General features: G+C 36.5%; 1 protein-coding gene across 3 annotated transcripts; it reads right to left on the bottom strand.

Annotated features, from left to right (window-relative positions):
* Nucleotides 1-25: 25 nt before the first annotated feature.
* On the bottom strand, nucleotides 26-22,523 carry LOC105465472 (RWD domain containing 1). 3 transcript variants are annotated; one of them, XM_011713917.3, is made up of 9 exons: nucleotides 22,296-22,496; nucleotides 20,958-21,085; nucleotides 19,774-19,887; nucleotides 12,950-13,015; nucleotides 8,492-8,622; nucleotides 4,342-4,485; nucleotides 2,897-3,029; nucleotides 2,355-2,417; nucleotides 26-319 (listed from the first exon to the last, which is right to left on the bottom strand). In XM_011713917.3, the coding sequence occupies exons 6-9, from the start codon at nucleotides 4,465-4,467 to the stop codon at nucleotides 198-200; spliced, it is 444 nt and encodes a 147-aa protein (XP_011712219.1). In that variant the 5' UTR covers nucleotides 4,468-4,485; nucleotides 8,492-8,622; nucleotides 12,950-13,015; nucleotides 19,774-19,887; nucleotides 20,958-21,085; nucleotides 22,296-22,496; the 3' UTR covers nucleotides 26-197. The 3 variants fall into 3 exon arrangements, with proteins under 3 accessions (XP_011712219.1, XP_011712220.1, XP_011712218.1); XM_011713918.3 differs by lacking the exon at nucleotides 20,958-21,085; XM_011713916.3 differs by lacking the exons at nucleotides 19,774-19,887; nucleotides 20,958-21,085 and having other exon boundaries at nucleotides 22,296-22,523.
* Nucleotides 22,524-22,560: the final 37 nt, after the last annotated feature.

Here is a 22,560-nt window from a genome sequence, read left to right as displayed (position 1 = left end):
GCTCACCAGTAAGAAGCCTTGAACATTTTATATTTGAAATTTTAAGGTCAGTTTATTAAGTTCAATGATGAAAGCTATCAGAAGAATATTCTCCTGAAAATAATTTTTTCTTAGAAAAAAGAAAGGAAAACGAAACCCTCTGAGCATAGCCACAGATGCTGTGGCAGTCAAGCCTCTCTGCAGATGGGGACAGTTCATTAGTCAGCTGAGTCACTCTCTGGGTCAGCAGGATTATAGTCTGGATCATCTTCATCATCCTCCAGCTCCAAGTCATCCATTTCTTGGAACAAAGACTCATCTACCTCCACGTTGTTTCCAGCTGGAAAAAAAAAAAATCACCTTTAGTCTTATACTCAGAAATAAAAGATACAACTCATTGGCACTACCAAACCGAAATCTCTAAATATGCATGTGAGGTAGGAGTGATGAAATCCCAAACTATAATTACTATATATCATACCAAAAGTGATTTGTATTGGTCAGTAGAGACTCTGAAATTTAAGAGCAACTTCATGTTTCCAGTTCATAATCTAAAAATCCAGTTATTAAAAAGAGCTTACTAGAATTTATAATGTAGCATGTTATAAGTTGAAGACAAGGATGATATGTTCTCATGGTTATAGAAAATTATCACTGACCATGGGACCTGTATGAGGAGTTACGTCTTCCAGTAGTGGCAGATAAGCATTGTTAAAGCTCAGCCATACTTGTTAATTAATTGATTTGATTTGATCTTCATTCTCACCCAGTTCCCCTTTTAACCAATGGTATGCCTTCAGTTACAATGTCTAAAGCCTATAGGAAACAATACCCAGGCTCTGCATTAAACATCTTCACTCTTTAGTGTGTCTGAAGTAGATAATACAATTAAGTCCTGGCCAAAGAATAACCGGCTCTGTCTAGGAGACATAGCAAAGGCATCATGGAGTAAATGAAGTCTGAAATATCTTCATGATAAATTTGAATGCACCAAGAAGAAAAGGAGCCAGGAGGAAGCAATTTTAGGTAGAAGTATATGCAAAGGGAGAGAGAAAATATAAGACCTTGAATAATTCTAACTGGAAGATGAAATTCCTGAGAAAAAACACCTGAAAGTAACATAGATGAAGGCCAGACTGAGAAAGACTGTGTAGGTCATTCTCTCCCTATAAGCAGTGGAAACCATCAAAGGATTTTAAGGAGAGAAATTTTATGATTAAATGTGGGTTTTAGAAATACCATCTCACAGGGAGTGACTATAGAATAGATAATGGCACTAGAAGGAGGAAGAGATTTAGGGAAATAATTTAAGAAGCTACCACAAAAATCCAGGTAAAAATGACAAAACATTTAAATCAGAAAAGGAAAAGGTATCAAAAACTTTAAAATGTTGCCTGTCAGTAAAGGCCTAGCTTAGATTAGAAAGCATTTAGCAGTAAGCTGTATCAATACTGCCTCTTAACCTTCTTCAGCAGGTAATTCAGAACAAGGCTGAAAGGCCAGAAGCTAAAGGATTCCCAACTGGCAAGACAGACACAACAAAAGGTTAATGAAGTACAGAACTCTAGAGTGCTATCAGAGGTGTGACTGAGTATGGAGCCCAGTTTAAGAAAACACATGTAGGCCATAAGCTCCCAAGGGGAGAGAACTGGCCCATACTGTACTCTGCTGCATCCTCGGTGGCCAGGACAGTACAATAAATATTTCTGAATGAATGGATGATGGATAGATGGAAGAGAAGAGGATAGGTGGTAGGAGAAAAGCACAAGGGACTAGATGCTCCAAATACATTAAGAGTCATATGAAAGGCTGGTGAGAGGGAATGCTAGACGTTAAACATCAGGTTTTTACAAGCTCCATGACAGACCATGGAATAGTTTTCACAGATCTGTGATACTAGAAATTTGAAGAAAACAGGTCACCTGAGTCACAATAACCTGGTTTACTAGTTGTGAGGATAGTGTGATCATCATTGTTTATCTATTTCTATCTTTGATATTGCTTAAGTTATCAAAAAATTTAAAATAATGTTGCTATAGAATTACAACATTCATTTAAAATGTATAAATTGGTCAACCACTAGAATTTATTCTCCAAAATGTATTTTTTAACAGCCTTGGGAGGAAAAAATGTACAATAAATAAAGTTCAGTTTGATTTTCATGGTTCAAAATTAAAGAGACTACATTATATATATGTGGAATTATTATTATTATTATTATTATTTTAATAGAGTCAGGGTTTCACTATGTTGCCCAGTCTGGTCTCAAACTCCTGGGCTCAAGCAATCCTCCTGCCTTGGCTCTCCAAAATGCTGGGATTACAGGTTTGAGCTACTGTGCCCATCCTACATGTGGAATTCTAATATTATCTTACCATCCTCCAAGAACTGGATATCAGATGTGTCAAGATTATGATCCGTTTCAAATAGTTGTTTCCCTTAAAAAAAAAAGTATGTTTAATTCAAATGGCATAGTTTTTCTCCATTTTCACCACGACACTTAGAAAGCAAGTTTGAAAACCTCTTTTTTCTGTGAATTTCAATAAATTTCTGAATGTATTCAGTAGCTGAGTGGCATATGAAACGTATCTGCATTAAAATGGAACAAGTGAAAACTCAGTCTGCCTCAGGGTACTAGAAAAACAAATGGGTTTGACTCTACTACTTCTAAGACATGATCCTGAATGTCCTTCTATCATAGGATCTAGCAATTATAACACTTAATCAAAGATAAGCCATAAAAATTAATTACAAATGATGAGTAGAGAAATATCATCTGGTAGATATGTTTTCTCTTTTTGTCCTAGATGCCTATGTATATTATTTTCTTACAGAAATCTGACCAAATGATCCTCTTGCTATGTAAAAAATGATACAGGAGGGTTTAGGAAGAACAGGAATGGCAGGGAAATCATACCACTTAATTTATTTTTTCCTGCTTGTTCTTCTTCTTTCATCCTTTTCTTTTTAATTTCCAAGAGTTCTGCATCAAACTTGGCCTTCCAATTTAAGAAATTCTCAATTGTAACTGGAGTACCATGGAATAATTGCTTAGAAAATTAAAAAAAAAAAAAGTCACCAGATTAATGAAACAGCAGTTTAACAAATAAATCCTAATAGTATCTTCTAAATAAATAAACATAACCATTTATAAGAAAAACAGAAAAATTAATGTTTGAGTTTTTGAAATATTTAAACTGATTTCTGCCTGCACTGGCTACTCTCACTGGTTTTGGCAACATACTTTGGAGTAGTCCTTTTTTTTTTTTTTACTTATTACAAAAAACAAAGATAATATGCAATGTATTCACTGTATTTACCACCATAGCTATTCATTGTTAAGAAGAAAAGTTGTTGCTGTCTGATATGGTTTGGCTGTGTCCCCACCCAAATCTCAACTTGAATTTATCTCCCAGAATTTCCATGTGTTGTACGAGGGACCCAGGGGGAGGTAACTGAATCATGGGGGCCTGTCTTTCCTGTGCTATTCTCATGATAGTGAATAAATCTCATGAGATCTGATGGGTTTATCAGGGGTTTCTGCTTTTGTTTCTTCCTCATTTTTCTCTTGCCACCGCCATGTAAGAAGTGCCTTTCACCTCCCACCATGATTCTGAGGCCTCCCCAGCCATGTGGAACTGTAAGTCCAATTAAACTTCTTTTTGTTCCCAGTTTTGGGTATGTCTTTATCAGCAGCATGAAAACGAACTATTACACTGTCAATAATGACATGTTTTGAATACACATCAATTTCTAATACTAAATCATTGCTTTGTCACTTTATTTCAAAATATGAGGGTTTCTTTACATTTAGTAACTATTTAATTCACTGTAGTATAGGGGATTTATAATTCTAAACTCTATACCAAGCTTGTCCAACCCATAGCCAGAGAGCCACATGCAGCCCAGGACAGCTTTGAATGTGGCACAACACAAATTCGTAAACTGTCTTAAAACATGTTTTTTTCTGCAATTTTTTTTTTAGCTCATCAGCTATTGTTAGTGTATTTTATGAATGGCCCAAGACAATGCTTCTTCCAATGTGGCTCCAGGAAGCCAAAATATTGGACACCACTGGCTCTATATCATAGGTGAAATCTTTATACTTCTTGGTCTTATCTGCATGAGTTTTACTAACTTTTACTGATTATCATTCATTACTCACGCTATGCCACCAACCAAATGAAGGACTTCTACAATTTTACTCTTAGTAAAACTTTACTAAAATTTACTTTTATTTATTTTTGTGATTTCCAAAAAAAAAAAAAGGCTGCTATTGATTAAAAAAACCCTCAAAACCCAACCAAGCAACCAAAAACCGATTTAAGAAATAATAAAAGAAAACAAGGCTTTTAAATATACCTTTTCAGCTTCTTCTGCTTCTTTTTCTTTTTGTTTCTTTTCTTCTTCTCTTCTAGTTTTTATCTGATCTACTATTTCATTCAATTTTTCTTGCACAGCTGTCACTAGAGTAAAAATCATCACCATACCAAGATTTTCTTCAGCCTATGTAACGCAAAAACGTGATGAGGAATAAACTCTCAGAAAAATAAAAGTCTATACATTTATAATGATTACTAATTTGGTTATACCCTATGTTCATACAGTTCAATAAAAGATCATTTAAGTGAGCATATATATAAATAATAATATCTTATTTGAAAAGTCATGTAAATGTGCCATATCCAACCTGAAATAGATACTGTATTTCAGCAAATTCTGTTTAATAATCATATAGGTAAAATTCAGAAAACTGTTTCCTCTAGTAACTAGCAACATCCTTTCTCCAGCATGTTTTCAGTATTTTAGATCTTTCTATTTTAAGAGCCGTGACAATGAACTGCATTTTGAGGCCAGAGTGATTTCTAAAATAATAGAATAATAAAGAATGTAAGAAATACTGTAGTTTATCTATATCAACCTTTTTTTCTATAGATTTGAAATGGTTTAAAACCAAATATAAAAGCATCTCAAACTCATGAAAAGGATATAACTCAAAAGGCTATTAGGAAGGTGGTCATTTGAAGGCAGAAAAAAGTAACAAGATAGGGTTCCAATGAAGAAGACAAAAATAATTTCAAAATATACTAGCCAGAATCTCAGTGCTAGAAGCAGAGATTACTAAACATTTCTTTGACAGGGCTGGCCTCAGCAGTATCTGAATAGGTATTGCATCTCCTGGGCCCTCTAAGTACTAGGCTTCAAGCTAGCTCCTACAATGCAATTCATTGGGGCTTCTCTGTGGTGTTTCTATGCTAACCATCCTATATCTATGACTAAACAAACTTCTCCTGAGTGACAAACCCATATTCAAACTGACTATTTTGGGGCAGTGACTTGATGTCCCACCGTCATCTCAACACAAAACCATCATCTTCTCCTCAAAACTTATTCCTGGATGATCAATCTCCGCAAATCACACAACCACCCACCCAGCCTGAACATCCCCATCCCATCATAAGCTCCATCACTGCTACTGATCTATTCTTAAAAGTCATTTAAGTCTGTCCATCAACACTGTTATAAGCCTAGCCCGGAGTACCAACATTTTCAGCTTGGAATACAAGAAACTCCTAACTGGTCTTCTTAAAAGCTATGATCTTAAAACCTAACATCAACCTCCCCTGACCACTCAATACATACATACGTAAACACACACACACACACACACACACACACACACACACACACACACACACAGAGAGAGAGACAGAGAGAGTCACAGAGAGAACTAATCAATTTATAAACTGAAGCACCACAAAACTGATCTAGTCAGTCTCTTGCTTAAAACCCCTTCATAGCTTTGCAAACCAATCAGGACCAAATCCATATTTTGTGAACAGTTTAGAAGACCCTTCAAAGAAGACAGTAGCCTCTTTAGTTACGCCACTTATCACCACTAACTTCAAATCCTAAGTTCAATAAATTTTGTGTGACTAGAAGTTCTAGGAGAAATAATCAATCACTTGCTCTCTCTTACCTCAATATCCTTTAACAAGTTTGTTCGTCTACCCTGAAATTCTTCTACTCTATTTCCTGGCCAACTCTTCCTACAGCTCTCAGCTACTCCTGGAAGCTTCTCCAGAACTTTGTGTATGTCAACCCATATAATCTTATATTTCATAAGATTCCATCATAGCATTTTTCATACAGAATGGTTTCCAATTTGCTAATCCACACTGCTCACTAGAGAAAAAAAAAATTCAATGAGACCAGGGATGGTGTCTTTCTTGTTCACTCAACCTAATGCTTGACACATTTCAATAACAAAACTTTCATATCCAATAAAAGTAGGATATCTTTTAGAAAAGTTAAGTATTCCAATAGAAAAGCAAAAAAATAATCATTCACATGGAAACTGGACAACTCAGAAGTCATACTAGTTTCACATCACTAGTATTTTTTAAATGCAAATTATAATTACATTCCATTTTCACCTTGTCATCATTTTATGTCCAAATGAAAATATCTGGTATTAGCAGATGTGGGAAAACAGATACCACAATGACTACAGTGAGATCATAAATTGGCACAACCATTTTGAAGGCCAAGTTAGCAGTATGTATGAAATTATTAAGTATGCATTCCCTTTAATCCAGCAATCCTACTTCCAGGAAACACTGAACTAGTATACTCATCAGCAATTCTTTCTTTTCATTTATTCAACAAACATTTGAGTGTCTATTATGTGCCAGGCACTAGGAGTACAAAAGAGAACCTGCTCTAAGGACTTACAAGTAGTGATACATAAGAATGCTGAAAGAATTATATACTAATTTTTAATTATGTGTTAATTATATATCAGGCAAAAATGAGAGACAACTGTAAATTGTTTTAGAAAAAGAGTAATTACATATACATACAATGAGATTCTATACAATAACCAAACATAATGACTCATATATGTTTAACTGAAATGAAAAGATGCTCACATATATTATGTGAAAAAGAGGATGTTATAAAACATTACACATAAAATGATCTAACTTGGATGGGAGAGGGGGACTATGTATATAAGCATAAGGAAAAAAAGTCTCACACTAGATCACACCAAAATGTTAATAGACAATTAATTATACATGGTGGGTACAATTAATAATAATCTTTATTTTCTTCTTCTTCATGATTTTTTGTATCTTCTGAGTTTCTGTAATATGAATTTATTATTTTGATACCGGAAAATTATAACAATTATTTTCTGGAAAACAAAGGACAAATATTCCCTGAACACACCTGAGGCTCAGGAAGGTGTCAAAGAAATCAAAACAGCCTTTTTGAAAAGAGACAGTTTGAGTACAAACAAAATATTAAAAACATGGAAAAATTCACTTAGACTATATAATTTACATTAAGGTGTGACTGACTGAATATAGCATAACCATCCCAGGTTCTCTGCAATGTTTTAGAAGATGTTTGAAGAGCTGGGCAAGGTGATTCATGCCTGTAATCCCCGCACTTTGGTAGGCTGAGGCAAAAGGATCACTTGAGCCCAGAAGTTCAAGGCTGCATGAGCCATGATCATGTCACTGCCCTGCAGCCTGGGTGACAGAGCAAGACTCTGTCTCCAAAAAAATAAAAATATTAAAAAAAAGATGTTAAAATTAGCATAACTTTATGCTAGGTCACAAGGTGAATAGGGTCCAAGATCAGCAAAAATTCCTATCTGATACATCTTCTTTCACTCCTCATTGTACAACAGCTCCAGATATTTTTATAACATCAACATTTTGGTGACCACTGGTCTTTAGAATATGTAAGTCATGTCTAAGGTGGAGATATGTTTTCTGTCAATTCTTCTTAAACAAATAAAGGTAGAACTTCTAACTTTAAGATAGTGGTATAAGAATTTTACCCCCCTCCCTACTCTCTACTCTGAAGAGCCCCATGAAAACTCTACCCAAGCATGAGTATATTTTAAATACCTGCCAAGCCCAGATTATGGGTAGCCTATCCCACAATAAAATTAATCCAGTAAAACGTTTTTTAATATCCATTTTTATTTCCACACAAGCCTCCCCTCATAAAGGGGTCATAAGCCATTACTATTGTTTGTAAGCTTCGGGAGGAGGAGAGATGGGAGAAAAAAATCAATCGCTAGTACTTCTCTCAGACTATAGGCAACTAGCGTGTAACAAGTCAGAGAGGGAAGAAGTTTTAATTTTTTAAAAAAGTTGAAAATTGTAGCTACATATGGGACTAGGCATTCTAAAAACCAAATCAAAACACTGTTTACAACTTAAAGTACCCATTGGACTTTTTATCACTCATGACATGAGCGAAAAAGCCATGGGGCTGACTGAGTTTCAAGCAGGGGCACTGGGACAAACTCTATTACTCAAATTTTAAAGGGACAGTAGGAAACAAAAATAAAGATGTTCTGTGATTATGTATCATGAATTCTGCTTGGTCAATGTACTATTTACACAATAGCATTTTCTAACTCTTGAAATTAATATGTAATATTTAAGGCCAACAAATGCTGCTACAAAACATAAAATTATTATTTCCTTACCTGTAATGCTAGTAATTTTAAAATGTCTGAGACATCATTATCTTCTAGGTTTTCCTGGGAGAATATTTCATAAAGGGGAGCTTCATCTGGGTATTTTTCACTGTATGTAAACTTGAGGGTAGTCTGGACAGCTAAGACATAAGATAGAGTTTGATGTGAATACCTTAAAAATATACAGGTAGATATCTTTGTTGAATCAGTAAAAAGTAGCACAACAGATTTTCCTATGAAGAAAAAGGTAAGAGGCCAGATGGATAATCACTAATGTAAACAACACATACCACAAAGAGATAAGTGAAACAAATCATGGGATTACCAAAAATCACACTTACACATGAAGCACATTTACCACTTACTGGTATTTTACCAGACTGCATGTCTGAGAAAGAGGATGAATAAACACCACTCATTAAAGACCTTTCCTAAGATAAACAAAAGGCACTGAATACAACACATTTTTAAAAACTACTACCGTATGCTGATTTTCAGCCTCTACCAGAGCCAGTTCCTACCTGCAGAAGATCTGGCTGTAGCCCTGGAATCTATATTTAAATCCACACAATGTCAGCAGGGCTAATTAGTGGCTGGATGGCACCGTTTTGACCTCGACAGTATAAAAGGTTGTATGGGAAACTTTTAACCTAAGTCATCTAGATATTTATTCTCACTCACTCTTTAAGACTGTGTCAATTTACGGATCTCACACTTGTACGGAAGTAAAACTCCTATGGGCATGTCAGTGCAAGGTGCCTCTCTGCAGCGCAGGCCACTGAGTTCTCAATTCCACCAGGCAGTCTGCGACTAAGGAGTAGTACGAAACATTTTCTGTTAAGACTTTTTATTACAATGATCTTTTTCCCAGAGTGCCATCTTTTGTGTAACTCACATTTTATATTATTAAAACCTACTGATTTTGATGAAGCAATACAAATTTATACTGCTCTTCATGGACGGGGAAAAAAAGCACCTTAAAATTTGCAGGTTGGATATTTTATTTTTCATGTTATGATATTAACAAGGAATTTTATGAACCAAAAATTGCAAAAGATTATGTGTTAGACGTCAGTAAGAAACAGTATCTTCTGGCATTTTCCTTTCTTCTTTTATTAGCACATTTTTAGTTTTATTGCTGCAACAAGATTTTTTTTTTTCATTTTATTTCTTCCCCAGCTTTCTTGAGGTATACTCAACAAATAAAAATTGCATATATTTAAGGTGTACAATATGATGTTTTGATATACATATATATTGTGAAATGATTATCAGAACCAAGCTAATTAACATCACCTCACATGATTATGATTTGTGTGTGTGTCTATGTGGTGAGAACACTTAAGATCACCTCTTTTAGTAAACTTCAAGTATACAATACAGTATTATCTATAATTAATTACAGTCATATGTTGTACATTAGATCCCCAAACTTACTCATCTTGCATAACTGAACCTTTGTACCCTTTGGCCAACATCTCACCATTCCTATTACCTCCCAGACTTTAAACAATCAATGCATTAAAGAAGAAATTTAAAGGGAATTTTAAAAATATCTTGAGACAAAGGAAAATGGAACATGGCCAGGCGCTGGGGTTCATGCCTGTAATCTCAGTACTCTGGACAGTCAAAGTAGAAGGATGATTGCAAGTCAGAAGTTCAAGACCAGCCTGGGCAAGAGAGTGAGACCCCGTGCCTACAAAAAATTAAAAAATTGAGCTGGGAATGGTAGCATGTGCCTGTAGTTCTTGCTATTTGGGAGGCTGAAGGTGGAAGAACTGCTTGAGCTCAGGAGTTGGAGGCTGCAGGGAGCTAACAGCACCATGGCACTCTAGCCTGGGCAACAGAGTGGGACCCTTGTCTCTAAAAAATATTTAAAATTTTAAAAATTAAAAAAAAAAAGAAAATGGAAACACATCATACCAAAACTTATGGGCTGAAGCAAAAGCTGTTCTAAGAGGAAAGTTAATAGCAATAAATGCCTACATCAAATAAAAATAAAGTTCTGAAGAAACAATTTAACATGCCCCTCAAAGAACTAGAAAAAGAAAAAATGGCATGAAATCAGCACAAGGAAGAAAATAATAAAAATCAGAACAGAAATAAACGAAATACATTAGAAAAACAATAGAAAAAGTCTAACAAAACAGCTAGACTAGAAAAAAGGGAGAGGACTAAAATAAATAAAATCATACATGAAAGAAGATATTTTATAACTGATATCAGGGACGGGGAGATACTAGTTATAGGATAAAAGGGTTAAGACAAGATGAGTAACTTCAGGTCTACTGTAGTGCATTATTATTACAGCTAACAATAATGTACTGTATACTTAAAAATTGCCAAGAGATTAGATATTAAACGTTCTCACCAAAAAATTAAAAAGTAAATTTAAAAAATAAAGTTTATCATTGTGGCAAGTTAGTTTCTTCCTCTTTTCTATCAACAGAATTTTATACTTGATTTGTTTCACGTGCATTATATCCTGAGAATATTCTTTAACACTTAGTGTACATAGTTAAAAATTAATTTTCACCATGCAGGTATATTAAAATGCATTTAACCATTTAAAAAACTAAGTTTTTTTTTTTTAAGTAACATTTACTGATTCTAGTATAAGTAAAAGACATTCAGTAGAGAAAAGTTAGGAATAAAATAAGGGAAAAATAAAATCACAAATAATCCCATTATCAGGAAGAAATCGCTATGTCCATTTTGGTATATTTTAAGTATCTTAAAAATATTTCATAAAACTACATTTTTTTATCTGCATATATCTACATTTTAGACAAAATTTTATTTATAGATGGATGAAATTTTGCTTAAAATGTACATATTCACATATAAATATAAAATCTCAAAAATGAGAATACTTCCAAGTCTTTATGCAATACCATCATATTTCCACTTTATGTCACTGTTTATTAGTTAAGAAAGAAACAATGATATTACAAACATCCTTGTATGTATTATTTTGTATTATGATACTGTGCTTAGAATAGATATCCATAAATACAGTAGTCATTGTATCAAAGAATATGAACATTTTCAAAGTCTCCTGCTTCATGAGTCCAACAGTTCTCCTGAACATGTGTATTGATTCGTATTCCAAAGAGCATAATGCTATCTGCCAATACTAATAATTTACTGGATATATTATTTCAGCTTGCATTTTTAATTACCTGTGAGATTGTTCTTTTAATGCTACCTTTAGAAATTGTACATCAATGCCCTTTGCCCACTTTCCTACTAGTTTGTTCACTAAAAAGGAGTTTTCGGGAAAAAAAAGTACAATGCAGGATTTAGTTTCAAAGAAATAATTTTGAAAGTATGGAGGATAATGCACGGAGTATACTTATTTTATAGAGCTATTACTAGCTCCTAATAAAGCTATTACTCAGAATATGGGAGCTCTCACAAGACATTTTTATATTTTAGTTTTCCATTTCAGCATAATCTTAAAGAAAATTTTATTTGGATTATTTACCCGTGAGCATCACCGCACCATTCTGGAACCTACAGTGGCATCATATGAAGCCCAAATCATGCCACTGGCTTATTTACAAAGGAAAATTTTAAATGGTTTGAAGAGCAGTCAGTATAGTATTTACTTCATGCTTTACAGCATTATAGAAAATTTTTTAGATACCAATCTGCAAAAGCATATTGGTTATCAATTTGGTAGTAAATAAATGTATTCAATATCCTTTTAATTCAGATTTCAATAACGTGTGAATGCAAACCTCATTTTCAAGTACACTAAACAGATTTGGAGTTATCAAGCAATACCATAAAAGTTGGCTATTAACGACTGCTCCTGGCAGAATTTAGGTTTCTAGCTTCAAAGGGGGGGAAAAATGTGTAGGGTTGTTAGTTTCAATTTACATAACCTTTTTATCAAATTATCAACTAATGTGACTAAAAATAGAAATAAACTTCAGATACCATTCCCCCAAACAACTCCAAATTTAATTTATTTAATATTAATTTATTGGTTTTTATAGTTATATTATTTCAAAAGAAAGAGACAGAAACTTGCAGATAGGTGTATATCTAGCCCCATTTATAACAGCAAATGTCCAGTGAACAATCTAAATGTTCAGAGAAGAACAGCCATGAAAAAATAAAGGAACCACACAACCACTGAAATATGTTTGCACGCAAAGTATTGCTTTGAACAAAACAAAAGTCTCCTACCTTTTCTCCATCTGCTATATTGTTAATATTACTATTTCACTTTTAAAAACTAAGCTTATTGTGCCAGACTATATTTCATTAATTTCCTCTCTATTTCCCTAGAAATCATGTTCACACAGTAAATTCTGACTAGAAATATACAACATTCATAGTAGATTCGTAACAGCCCCTTAGCACCTCCACACTGGCAATATCCAGCATAATGCCTACAGAATGAGTGAAATTCCTGAGAAGCTTAGAAAAACCACAAGTATTTTTTATGAGACTTACTTTCATCATTTTCTCCAGCCTCAGATGTCACAGTAATGGTGAAGCTGGGTGGATTTTCTGATAATACTGCAAGAAAATACACACAGAAGTTATTGAAATGCCTTCTAAGGCAGATGCTTTTCCTTATTAGCAAATTATCAGTCCTGGAAACTGGTCCCTAGGCTATATTTCCATTTCCACAAATACAGACTAAACAGAACACTGAAATGATAAAATTACCGTCAACTTTCTATTTAAATGCAGGGTTGTCTTTAATCTGGAAAGAAATAACTATTTTATAGTTATATTATGTTAACATAATATAACTATATTATATTATATATAATAATATATAATATTTTTAATATATTTATATATAATATATATTTTTTATATATTTTTATATATAAAATATATATGTTTTACCAAGTCAACTAAAATAATTAAGTAGTTTACCTTTTATTTTAAAATCTCCACCTATACATGGAAAATTACATTCTTAAAAAAATCCCAAACATAATGGCAAAGTTTCATGTTTCCCATCTGAAACTACCCACTGATATTCATGTTTCACTGATTTTTATACTTAGGTATTGTGAGATATAACTCAGAATCTCCCTAACAAACAGTAAATACTGATTTGTTAAAATTAGTGTCTTCTTGCTGTCATTCTCTACCACATCATCTCTAAAACCAAACTTTCTTTCACACATGCTTACTAAGCCTCTACCATCTTTCACAGAATTATAAATCAATTAACTATGAATGTAAACATCAGATTGCACGTAATTTACTCAGCAAGACGAAACATGTAAAGCAACATTTATATAAATAACAAAGTTTTGTATGTCATTTTATAGCCTATTGTCTATCTAATACTAATCTCTGTTTATTATCTATTCCTCAACAAGAACGCTGTAACAACTCTATGAGAGCTCCTAGATCAGTATCTGGCAGTATCTAGAAACTCAATTAATATTGCCCCAATAAAAGAACTAAATGAATAGAATGAAAGGAGGAAAAACAGCAACGAAGAAAACTTGTACTCAGAACCATCTGAAAAGTAAACAAGGAAACTTCAAGCCACCAGGAATGGCTGCTAAGCCTATGAGAAAAGCCTATGTCTCATTTGCTGTCCAGGAAGCACTGGTACCTGTTAAGGCTGGCAGCAGCTCTGCAGGCTTTTTCAGAAATGAAAGAGCAATAGATCACTGAAGAAGCAATCATGGAAACTATTCAACTTTTCCTACCTAGGAACTTTCTAAAGCCATTATAAATATATACTATCAACAGTATTTTCTGGCTGGGCACAGTGGCTCATGCCTATAATCCCAGCACTTTGGGAGGCCGAGGTGGGTGGATCACTTGAAGCCAGGAGTTCGAGACCAGCCTGGCCAACATGGTGAAACCTCATCGATATTAAAAACAAAAAATAGCCAGGCATGGTGGCGCATGCCTGTAATCCCAGCTACTCCAGAGGCTGAGGCACAAGAATTTCTTGAACCTGGGAGGCAGAGGCTGCACTGAGCCAAGATTGTGCCACTGCACTGCAGCCTGGGCGACAGAGCAAGATTCTGCCTCAAAAAAAAAAAAAAAAAAAAAAAAAAGATAAATAAAAAACCCCAAACCAATTATTTTCAAGATAGATGTCTTCATTTTAATTGAATTTAAGGTACTTTAAGAAATGATGAACACCTGTGATTACTAGAAAATTGTTAGATAAAAGACTCAGGAGATTCATATTTTAATAGGTCTTGGGGAGTCCAGCCCATGCTGAAAAAAGTTTCAGCCCACCGAAAGGTTATTATAATAGAGCCATAATATAGTTGGCCTCGTCTATATTTTAACAAATACATGTAAAATATAGTTGATGTATTTCATTCTTATTTCCTTTCATGACCAACTTTAGCAAGTCATGAAATGTAAACACTGCAACTATAGAAATAAGGGATCAGCCCAATGACATTCTAACTTATTACCACTTTCTAGAACTCCCTGAAGCTATAGGTCAGGGGTAACCAATACTCAATTACAACAGGTAACATTTATTGAGCATCACTTTGTGCTTGTGCTATGCTATGCATTTACACGAAAATCCTGTACTTCTAGCACAAGACCATGATTTATACTATTACTATAATTCACTAAATTTTCAATGCCATCAAGTATGAGATACACTTTACGTACCACTAAGAAATTAAAATAAGCTGCCAACTAAACCGACATGTAACTGATTATAAGACGAGTCCATATTTCAGAGATGTTAAATGTAAAATATGTCTTAAAAATAATTAAATGTGGCCAGGTGCCGTGGCTCAAGCTTGTAATCCCAGCACTTTGGGAGGCCGAGACGGGCGGATCACGAGGTCAGGAGATCGAGACCATCCTGGCTAACACAGTGAAACCCCGGCTCTACTAAAAAAATACAAAAAACTAGCCGGGTGAGGTGGCGGGCGCCTGTAGTCCCAGCTACTAGGGGAGGCTGAGACAGGAGAATGGCATAAACCCGGGAAGCGGAGCTTGCAGTGAGCTGAGATCTGGCCACTGCACCCCAGCCTGGGCGACAGAGCAAGACTCTGTCTCAAAAAAAAAATAATAAAAAATAATTAAATATACTATCACCCCAATTTTACAGATGTGGAAACTGAGATACAGCGCTTTTAAATAATTTGTCCAAGGTTATCAGGTAGTAACTGAACAAACAGAATGAACTATATAGAGCATCATTTAAAAAGAAAACATATTTCCAGCTGAGAAATTCCAAGGAAGTCATTTGAGCTAGGCTGTGAATCATGAGTGGCATACTGGCAAGCAGAGATGGAGAAGGGAAATGCACTTGAGGGCACCGTGGAAGCAAGGGCCTAATGGTGGGAAAGCTAAAGATATATATACGGAATAAGAAATTATTCCGTTTGCTGAACTTTTATGTGAGCGAAGAAAACTAGGTGAAAATACAGTTGAAAGTTTAGTTGTACACAATCTTTTTTTTTAGCAATAATCTGATCAGAATTGTTCTCAAAACATAGGAAGACAAATCTAACAACAGTGCATAAAATGAAAGGAGGGAAACGACTACAGGCAGTATGAAACTAGGTCACTATTGCGATAATCCAGGCAAAGGTAATGAGGTCCTGAACTAGGACGGCAGCAATGGGAATAGCGGAAAACGGTGGTGATGATATTTTAAGTTGGCAGGCTGCAGGCTGAGCATGTGATGCAACTAACAAATATGAGTAATAACAAAAAAAGTCAGACATGATATATTTTAATGACACTTCAGGACTTTCAGTTAGAAGTGTTGAACATGCAATCAGAAATGGGCGAATGGTGGTAAAGAGAGCTGGGCTTTAATTCAATTTGGGATCATCTACACAGAGGTGATAGCTAAAGCCATTAGACTAAATGAGATCATCAGAAATGTAACACAAAGAAAAAAAAGCCAACATAAGCTTTGTAAGGAATCCTCAATTTGGAGAACAAAGTAAGAGGAAGTAGTAACAAACTCAAGAGGTAACAGTGTTATGAAAATCAACGGAAGTGAGTTTCAAGAGCAGGTGAAGAATGATTCTCCTCATTCTACCCCATCCTGCCCACTGTCTCTTGTCAGTTTCCTAGCAAGCAGATTTCATCACATTGTTACCTGCTTACAGCAGCAGTTCCCTATCCATATACAGTGTGTTGGAATGAATTGTGAGAAAGGGGTAGAATCACAGCCAGCACGCTAAAAAATACGCATAACTCAGTCTATTTCATTTGTGAAGTCACCCCACCTATTAGAATCTGAGTCTGATGTGGCAGTGTCTACAATATGCACTATATGGTCTGTGTGGGAATAAAACGGGCAATGAACTATTGCCCTGTCAGATCACATCTAAGTCCCTGACAAAGCCCTCTGTGATGTGGCCCCTGCTTATTGGTCAAGTCTCATTTTCCCTAACTCTCACTTCTCACTTCATGTTCTAACAATACCCAAATAACTTGTCCTTTGAACATATTCTGATCCCTCAGAGTCCTGCTTCTGCATATGTGCGTCCCAGGCTGGAATACCCTTTCCCTAGTCTCATTTACTTGTTAACTTGTCATTACACCTAAATTTTCCAAAACAACTCATCCCCTCTCCCTAAATGTATCTGATGTCTGTTTTCCCAAGCTGAGATCCTAAAAAAATGCATATAGTAAGTATCTGGTAAATGAGGAAACCAAAAAATATGGGAATGTTAGCAAGAATATCAGTGAACTGCCAGACCTGGGGAGCCAGATAGAACAGGGAGGCAAGATGGACCAGAAAGAAACTGATGAACTATCAATCCATGAGAAATCATGAGATGCATGTTCAATAAAAGCATGGGAACAAAAGAACTAAAGTGTACAAAGGTTATGGGAAGGAGTAATTTTCAGGGGCCAAAATGTTAGAGATGGCATTTTCAAGGTGTGGCAATGCCCATGTGCAGCTAAAAAAAAGTGGAAATCAAAATCATTAGTGGAAAGAGACAAGAAATTATGAAGCCATATTAGTGGAAAAATCAACTAAGATGGTATTTCTAGTAAAGAGTATCATATGTTTGTTTTACAATTATAAGGTATAAGGTATTTTCACTCACATTATTTCTCATTAAACAGATATAGAGACTAAGGCTTGGAGAGGCTAAGTGATTTGTCCAAGGACACTACATAAAGTTGCCACTATAGAGAAAAAACGTGAAGCAAGTACAGCAAAGAAAAAAGATTTTGGGAAGTACTGCTAAAAGTCCCCCAATATCCACTCTCCCCTTATTTAAGTTATGCCACTTTTAACTCAGCATACTGACTACCCAGAATAAAGACTACATTTCCCAGTTTCATTTCCAGCTAGCCCTCACCAAATGACTAAGTTCCCACTAAAAAGATGGAAGTAGATATGCCCTCTGACAGTTTCCAGGAAATTTCCTTAAGAAACTTGCCTTCTCTCACTTCTCTCTGTTCTTCTTCCTTCCTTTATTCATCCTACTTCCAGGAAAGGGAATGTTACCATCTTGGCCATGAGTGTAAGACTACATCTTAGGGATGACAGAGAGCTACATTAGAAGATGGGTCCCTGAGGAGTTCTTGAAATAGAGCTGCCACAACTCTCTTGCATGTGCAAGAGCACATAAGCAAGAGCAAAATAAGTTTTTACCTTTTTAAAAACCAATGTTATTGGGGGTTTTCTGTCACAGCTGAATCTAATCTTATTAAAATAAGTATTTTTTAAAAACAGAAAAAGGGATATTTCAAAGTTGGGCAGTAACTAAAATAGGGATGGGAAAGTTAATTAATTGAATTCACAGAAATAGATAATTCCTAAGTTCTGATAAAAGACTAATCCCATTACCATGCATTACTGTGAGTTAGGGTAAGTAGAAGAAAGATTAGTCTTCAATAAGGATGCCAGACTTCCACCACTGTAAGTAATTAAAAATACTTTTGAGGGCCGGGCATGGTGACTCATGCTAGCACATGATGACTCAATCCTAGCACTTTGGGAGGCTGAAGTGGGTGGATCACTTGAGGCCAGGAGTTCAAGACCAGCCTGGGAACATAGCGAGACCCCAATCTCTCCTAAAAATACAAAAATTAGCCAGGCATGGTGGCACATATCTGTAATCCCGACTACTTGGGAGGGTGAGGCAGGAGAATTGCTTGAACCTGGGAGGTGGCAGTTGCAGTGACCCAAGATGGTACCACTGCACTCTAGCCTGGGTGACAAAGGGAGACTCTCTAAAAAAAAAAAAAAAAAAATTGAGAAAAAGAGTAAGCTGGGCCAGATGCAGTGGCTCACGCCTATAATCCCAGCCCTTTGGGAGTCGGAGGTGGGAGACTTCCTTGAGGCCAAGAGTTCAAGACTAGCCTGGGCAACAGAGCAAGACCTCTGCTGATACAAAAAATGCAAAAATTAGCCAGGCATGGTACTGCGAGCCTGTAATCCCAGCTACTCTGGAGGCTGAGGTGGGAAGATCACTTGAGTCCAGAGGTCCATGGCTCCAGTGAGCTGACTGGGGCACTGTGCTTCAGCCTGGGTGACAGAGTGAGACCTTGTCTCAAAAAGGAGAGGGAGAGGAGAGAGGGGAGAGGGGAGGGGAGAAGAGAGGAGAGGGGAAGGAAAGGAAAGGGTAAGGAAAGGAAAGGGGAAGAAAGGAAGGAAGGAAAGAGAGAAAGAAAGGAAAAAAAGAAAAAGAAAAGAAAGAGAAAGAAAAAAGGAAAGAAAGAAAGAAAAAAGAAAAGAAAAGAAAAGAAAGAAAGAAAGAAAAAAGAAAAGAAAGAAAGGGAAAGAAAGAAAGAGAGGAGAGAAGGAAGGAGGGAAGGAGGGAAGGAAGGGAAGGAAGGGAAGGAAGGAAAGGAAGGAAGGAAGAAAGTTAGCTGTTGGCCATAGAGGAAGGGCAGAGAGACGTTAGGGGACAGATGGTGGTGAAACTGATAGAATTAAAGATTTGTCAAAAACAGGGATAAAGAAGTAGAAGCTAAAAGGTACATTAAGAGATACACAAATCACCTTTAGTTTCCACAAAATACGAGAGAGCCCATATTAAAATAAGCACCTCTGGTTGTTAGGGAGTGTCTGACCTTTCAAAAAGTATCACTTAGAACAAACTGCTTTTACAAGATGACTTCTTACCTATCTCAAGATACAATTATAACTGTCAAATGTGAATGGCTGCTGCTTAGAGGTACTGATAAAGAAATACAGGATTATGTACTCCTCTTTGTAAGGCAAACAGAATTAAGGAAACTTGGCTTTTGGTTAACCTGATGCCAACAAATTTGTTTCAATAAAACTCCCCACAGCCAGAGATTTCAATACATAAATTGAAATAACCAAATTCTACTACCTTAGCAGGACCTTGTCAAGTGAAGAACTACTGAAGGAGAATGTGGTATCAGGAGAGTCCATTTATATTTTGGAAGACTAGTTGTTAGGAGGGTTGGATCAATGTGCAATCAAGCTACAGAATAGGCAAAAAGAAGAAATTGTATTATGATTTGTTATAACCACAACAAATGCAACACTGGACCAAAAGTACTTTGCAAATAGTCAAAGCAATTAATTCTGAGGTTACGCTAAATCTATGTGCCTACGTCTATGGGCTGGACTGTGCCTCTTCAGCATTCACATGGGGTTACGTGTACTTAACAAATGCTTCTTTGTCAGGCACTCAGTCATCCATTTAAAAAAAAAAAGTATATTTCCTTCATCAATAGCATTGAGTATTAACCAAATTTAATAATTAAATGTGATTCAAAATGAAGTTACAAAACCTCATTTAGTGTTCCTTGGCCAACTGACACAAGCAAGATCTCTTTCTTAAACCTGGCATGAGAATACAAAAGTATGGAATCATAAATACAAAAGAAGGCTTTAAAACAGCAAATCTTGCAAATCTCCAAGATTTTAAAAGATCAGACATGGAAACATTTTATTTCAAAATCCTCTGCCTTTTCCCCAAGAGGTTTCATAAAGAACTTGATCACTAGGAAGGCAACGTTCCCTAAGAACTATAAATAAAGACATCTCATTTTAATTTATTTATTGCAAAGCTTGTAGAACTGTTGACAGGAGTTACAGACAGATGGCTTATCTGATAGTGCAGAATACCTGAATGCATCAAAAGATTCATAAATTGTCTTTTATTACCCTGGCTCAGAATCCTCAAGCACTTGGGCATCTGAGAAGAATTTCACATAGTGAACTATACCAGAGCTGTCAGGGCCTAGTACAATTTGAAATACCCACAAGATTATTTCAGGGTTAAAAACCAAAAAAAAGGTATCAGTTTTATAAATGCTTATATGCATAGGATTTAGTGAGGGATAGCTTATGTCCAAAGAAATGAAAAGAATAGCATATCCTGCTTTCTTGACTCCGCCTACAGTGTTCATATCTATTATGTTTCCAAAGTTCTGGAAATGACCAAACATGATTAAGAATATATCCAACAACTGACCCTATATTCTATTTTAGACACAGACATATAAGCAAGGATAGAGAAGGGAGCCAGACTCCATACACACTCACCCAGTTAATGACACTCTCAAACCCCTCTTCACTCATCCCCTTAACATCCTCACAGCACAGATGTACTGCTGGTGAGAGAGAACATGAACAGGACTGGAGCTATACAGGGATAGCTGAGAGACATCTGCCTGTTGGCAAAGCAGAACAAAATTTGCTACCATTGCAAGCAGTGATCAAAAGGTGGAACCAAGAAAACTAAGCTAAACGATGAAAGGGGGAGGGGTTGGAGTTTATGAGTTAAAGTAATATACCTTCCACAATAAATTCTGACTATCAACCATAGGCAACACTCAAAGGAAAGGATGGCGAATGTAAATGCACACACCTAGTTTCTACTCACTCATATTGGCTTTATTTGGCCGCTTCTCAAATCTCAGAGGAGCCATATTGATATAGTTATGTAGCATTTTTATAATCATCCGAAACATGGCTTAATAGAGAAATCTCATCCTCTAAGTTATACCTAATGAACTTCTCATTACAATATTTTACATCAGCCCAACCTATCAAGTAATCTTCTGCTCTCCCCAATCTCAGCTGGAGCTGAATCCCAAGTCCCATATGTCTGGAAGGTGAAAGAACAGGCAGGCGTTCCGGACGTAACTCTTAGTACCAGCCCTGCCGCTAACTCGCTGGCGGACAGTCCAGAGCAAGCCACTTAGCTTTCCTGAGCCCCCAAGACCTTGACTTGTAGCAGGATCCCCAGGCTAGATGATGTCTAACCTCCCTTCCAATCTAACAACCTATGAATTTATAGCGGAACGAAAATTTGGGCCACATTATCCATTAGGCATTCTGCTGAATGCTAGATTTTTTTTTTTTTTTTTTCGTAAGAAAAGAAACCCGACAGACTTCAGGGACTATACTACTCTCAAAACCTATCTGAGTAACTGAGAACAGTACTCTGAATCCCATAAACTAAAACAGCATCGTATGAAAAACAGTTTCTACCTTAATAAAGGTGAAAATGTGAAAACTAACATCCTTGCAGCTGTGGAAAAACGAATCTCACTTGGAGTATCTTTTCTCTTAATGTATTATAAATCTCAGGTTGCTGTAGGTTACACAGAAACCAAAGTAACCCCGACTCAATTTTCAGGCCTGACACCTTCCAGCATCACCCGGACTTTTAGATTTCAGGGACAAGCAGAGAAGGGGGAAAAAGTCACTGGGTTGCTGGTAAGTGACTGAAGAACTTGAGAAGAGTGGAGGGCAAGGTGGCCGCGCGGCCTCACGGTCCCCTTCTCCACCCCAGCCTAGGAGGCCCAGAGCTGCGGCGGCTCCTGCCCGTCCCACTCCACCTTGGGGCGGCTGCAGGCTTGCGGCCGCGGAAGTCACCTGTGAAGGAGTCAGGGTAGATGGACTCCAGAGCCTCCAGCTCGTTGCGCTGCTCCTCGCCGTAATCTGTCATCGTGGCCCTTGCTCTTGCCCATGGATTGCCCAGACACCTAGGCGGCGCGCAGCAGCCCAGACAGCTGCAGCGCCGGGAGAGCGGGCGGCGGCCAGGCGGGCGCAGGCGCAGAGTCCCCGGCTGGAAGGCCCAGGGCCCAAAGCCAGACCCGGCCTGCTTAGCTACAGTTAAGCGCCGGCCTCTGCCTGCTCT

This window comes from Macaca nemestrina, chromosome 5, assembly GCF_043159975.1.
Source record: "Macaca nemestrina isolate mMacNem1 chromosome 5, mMacNem.hap1, whole genome shotgun sequence".
Lineage (NCBI taxonomy): Eukaryota > Metazoa > Chordata > Mammalia > Primates > Cercopithecidae > Macaca > Macaca nemestrina.
The sequence above is the reverse complement of the archived record's forward strand: the minus strand, read 5'-3'. Positions and strand labels throughout refer to the sequence as shown.

Bases quoted from the DNA above. Each gene is read 5' to 3' on its own strand.
- LOC105465472 (XM_011713916.3), bottom strand. From the start codon at position 22,368: ATGACAGATTACGGCGAGGAGCAGCGCAACGAGCTGGAGGCTCTGGAG. The intron at 3,030-4,341 runs GTATATTTAAAA...TAATTTTCTAAG, and splicing joins AAGCAGAAGAAGCTGAAAAG to CAATTATTCCATGGTACTCC. The intron at 320-2,354 runs GTAAGATAATAT...TTTTTTTTCCAG, and splicing joins TATCCAGTTCTTGGAGGATG to CTGGAAACAACGTGGAGGTA.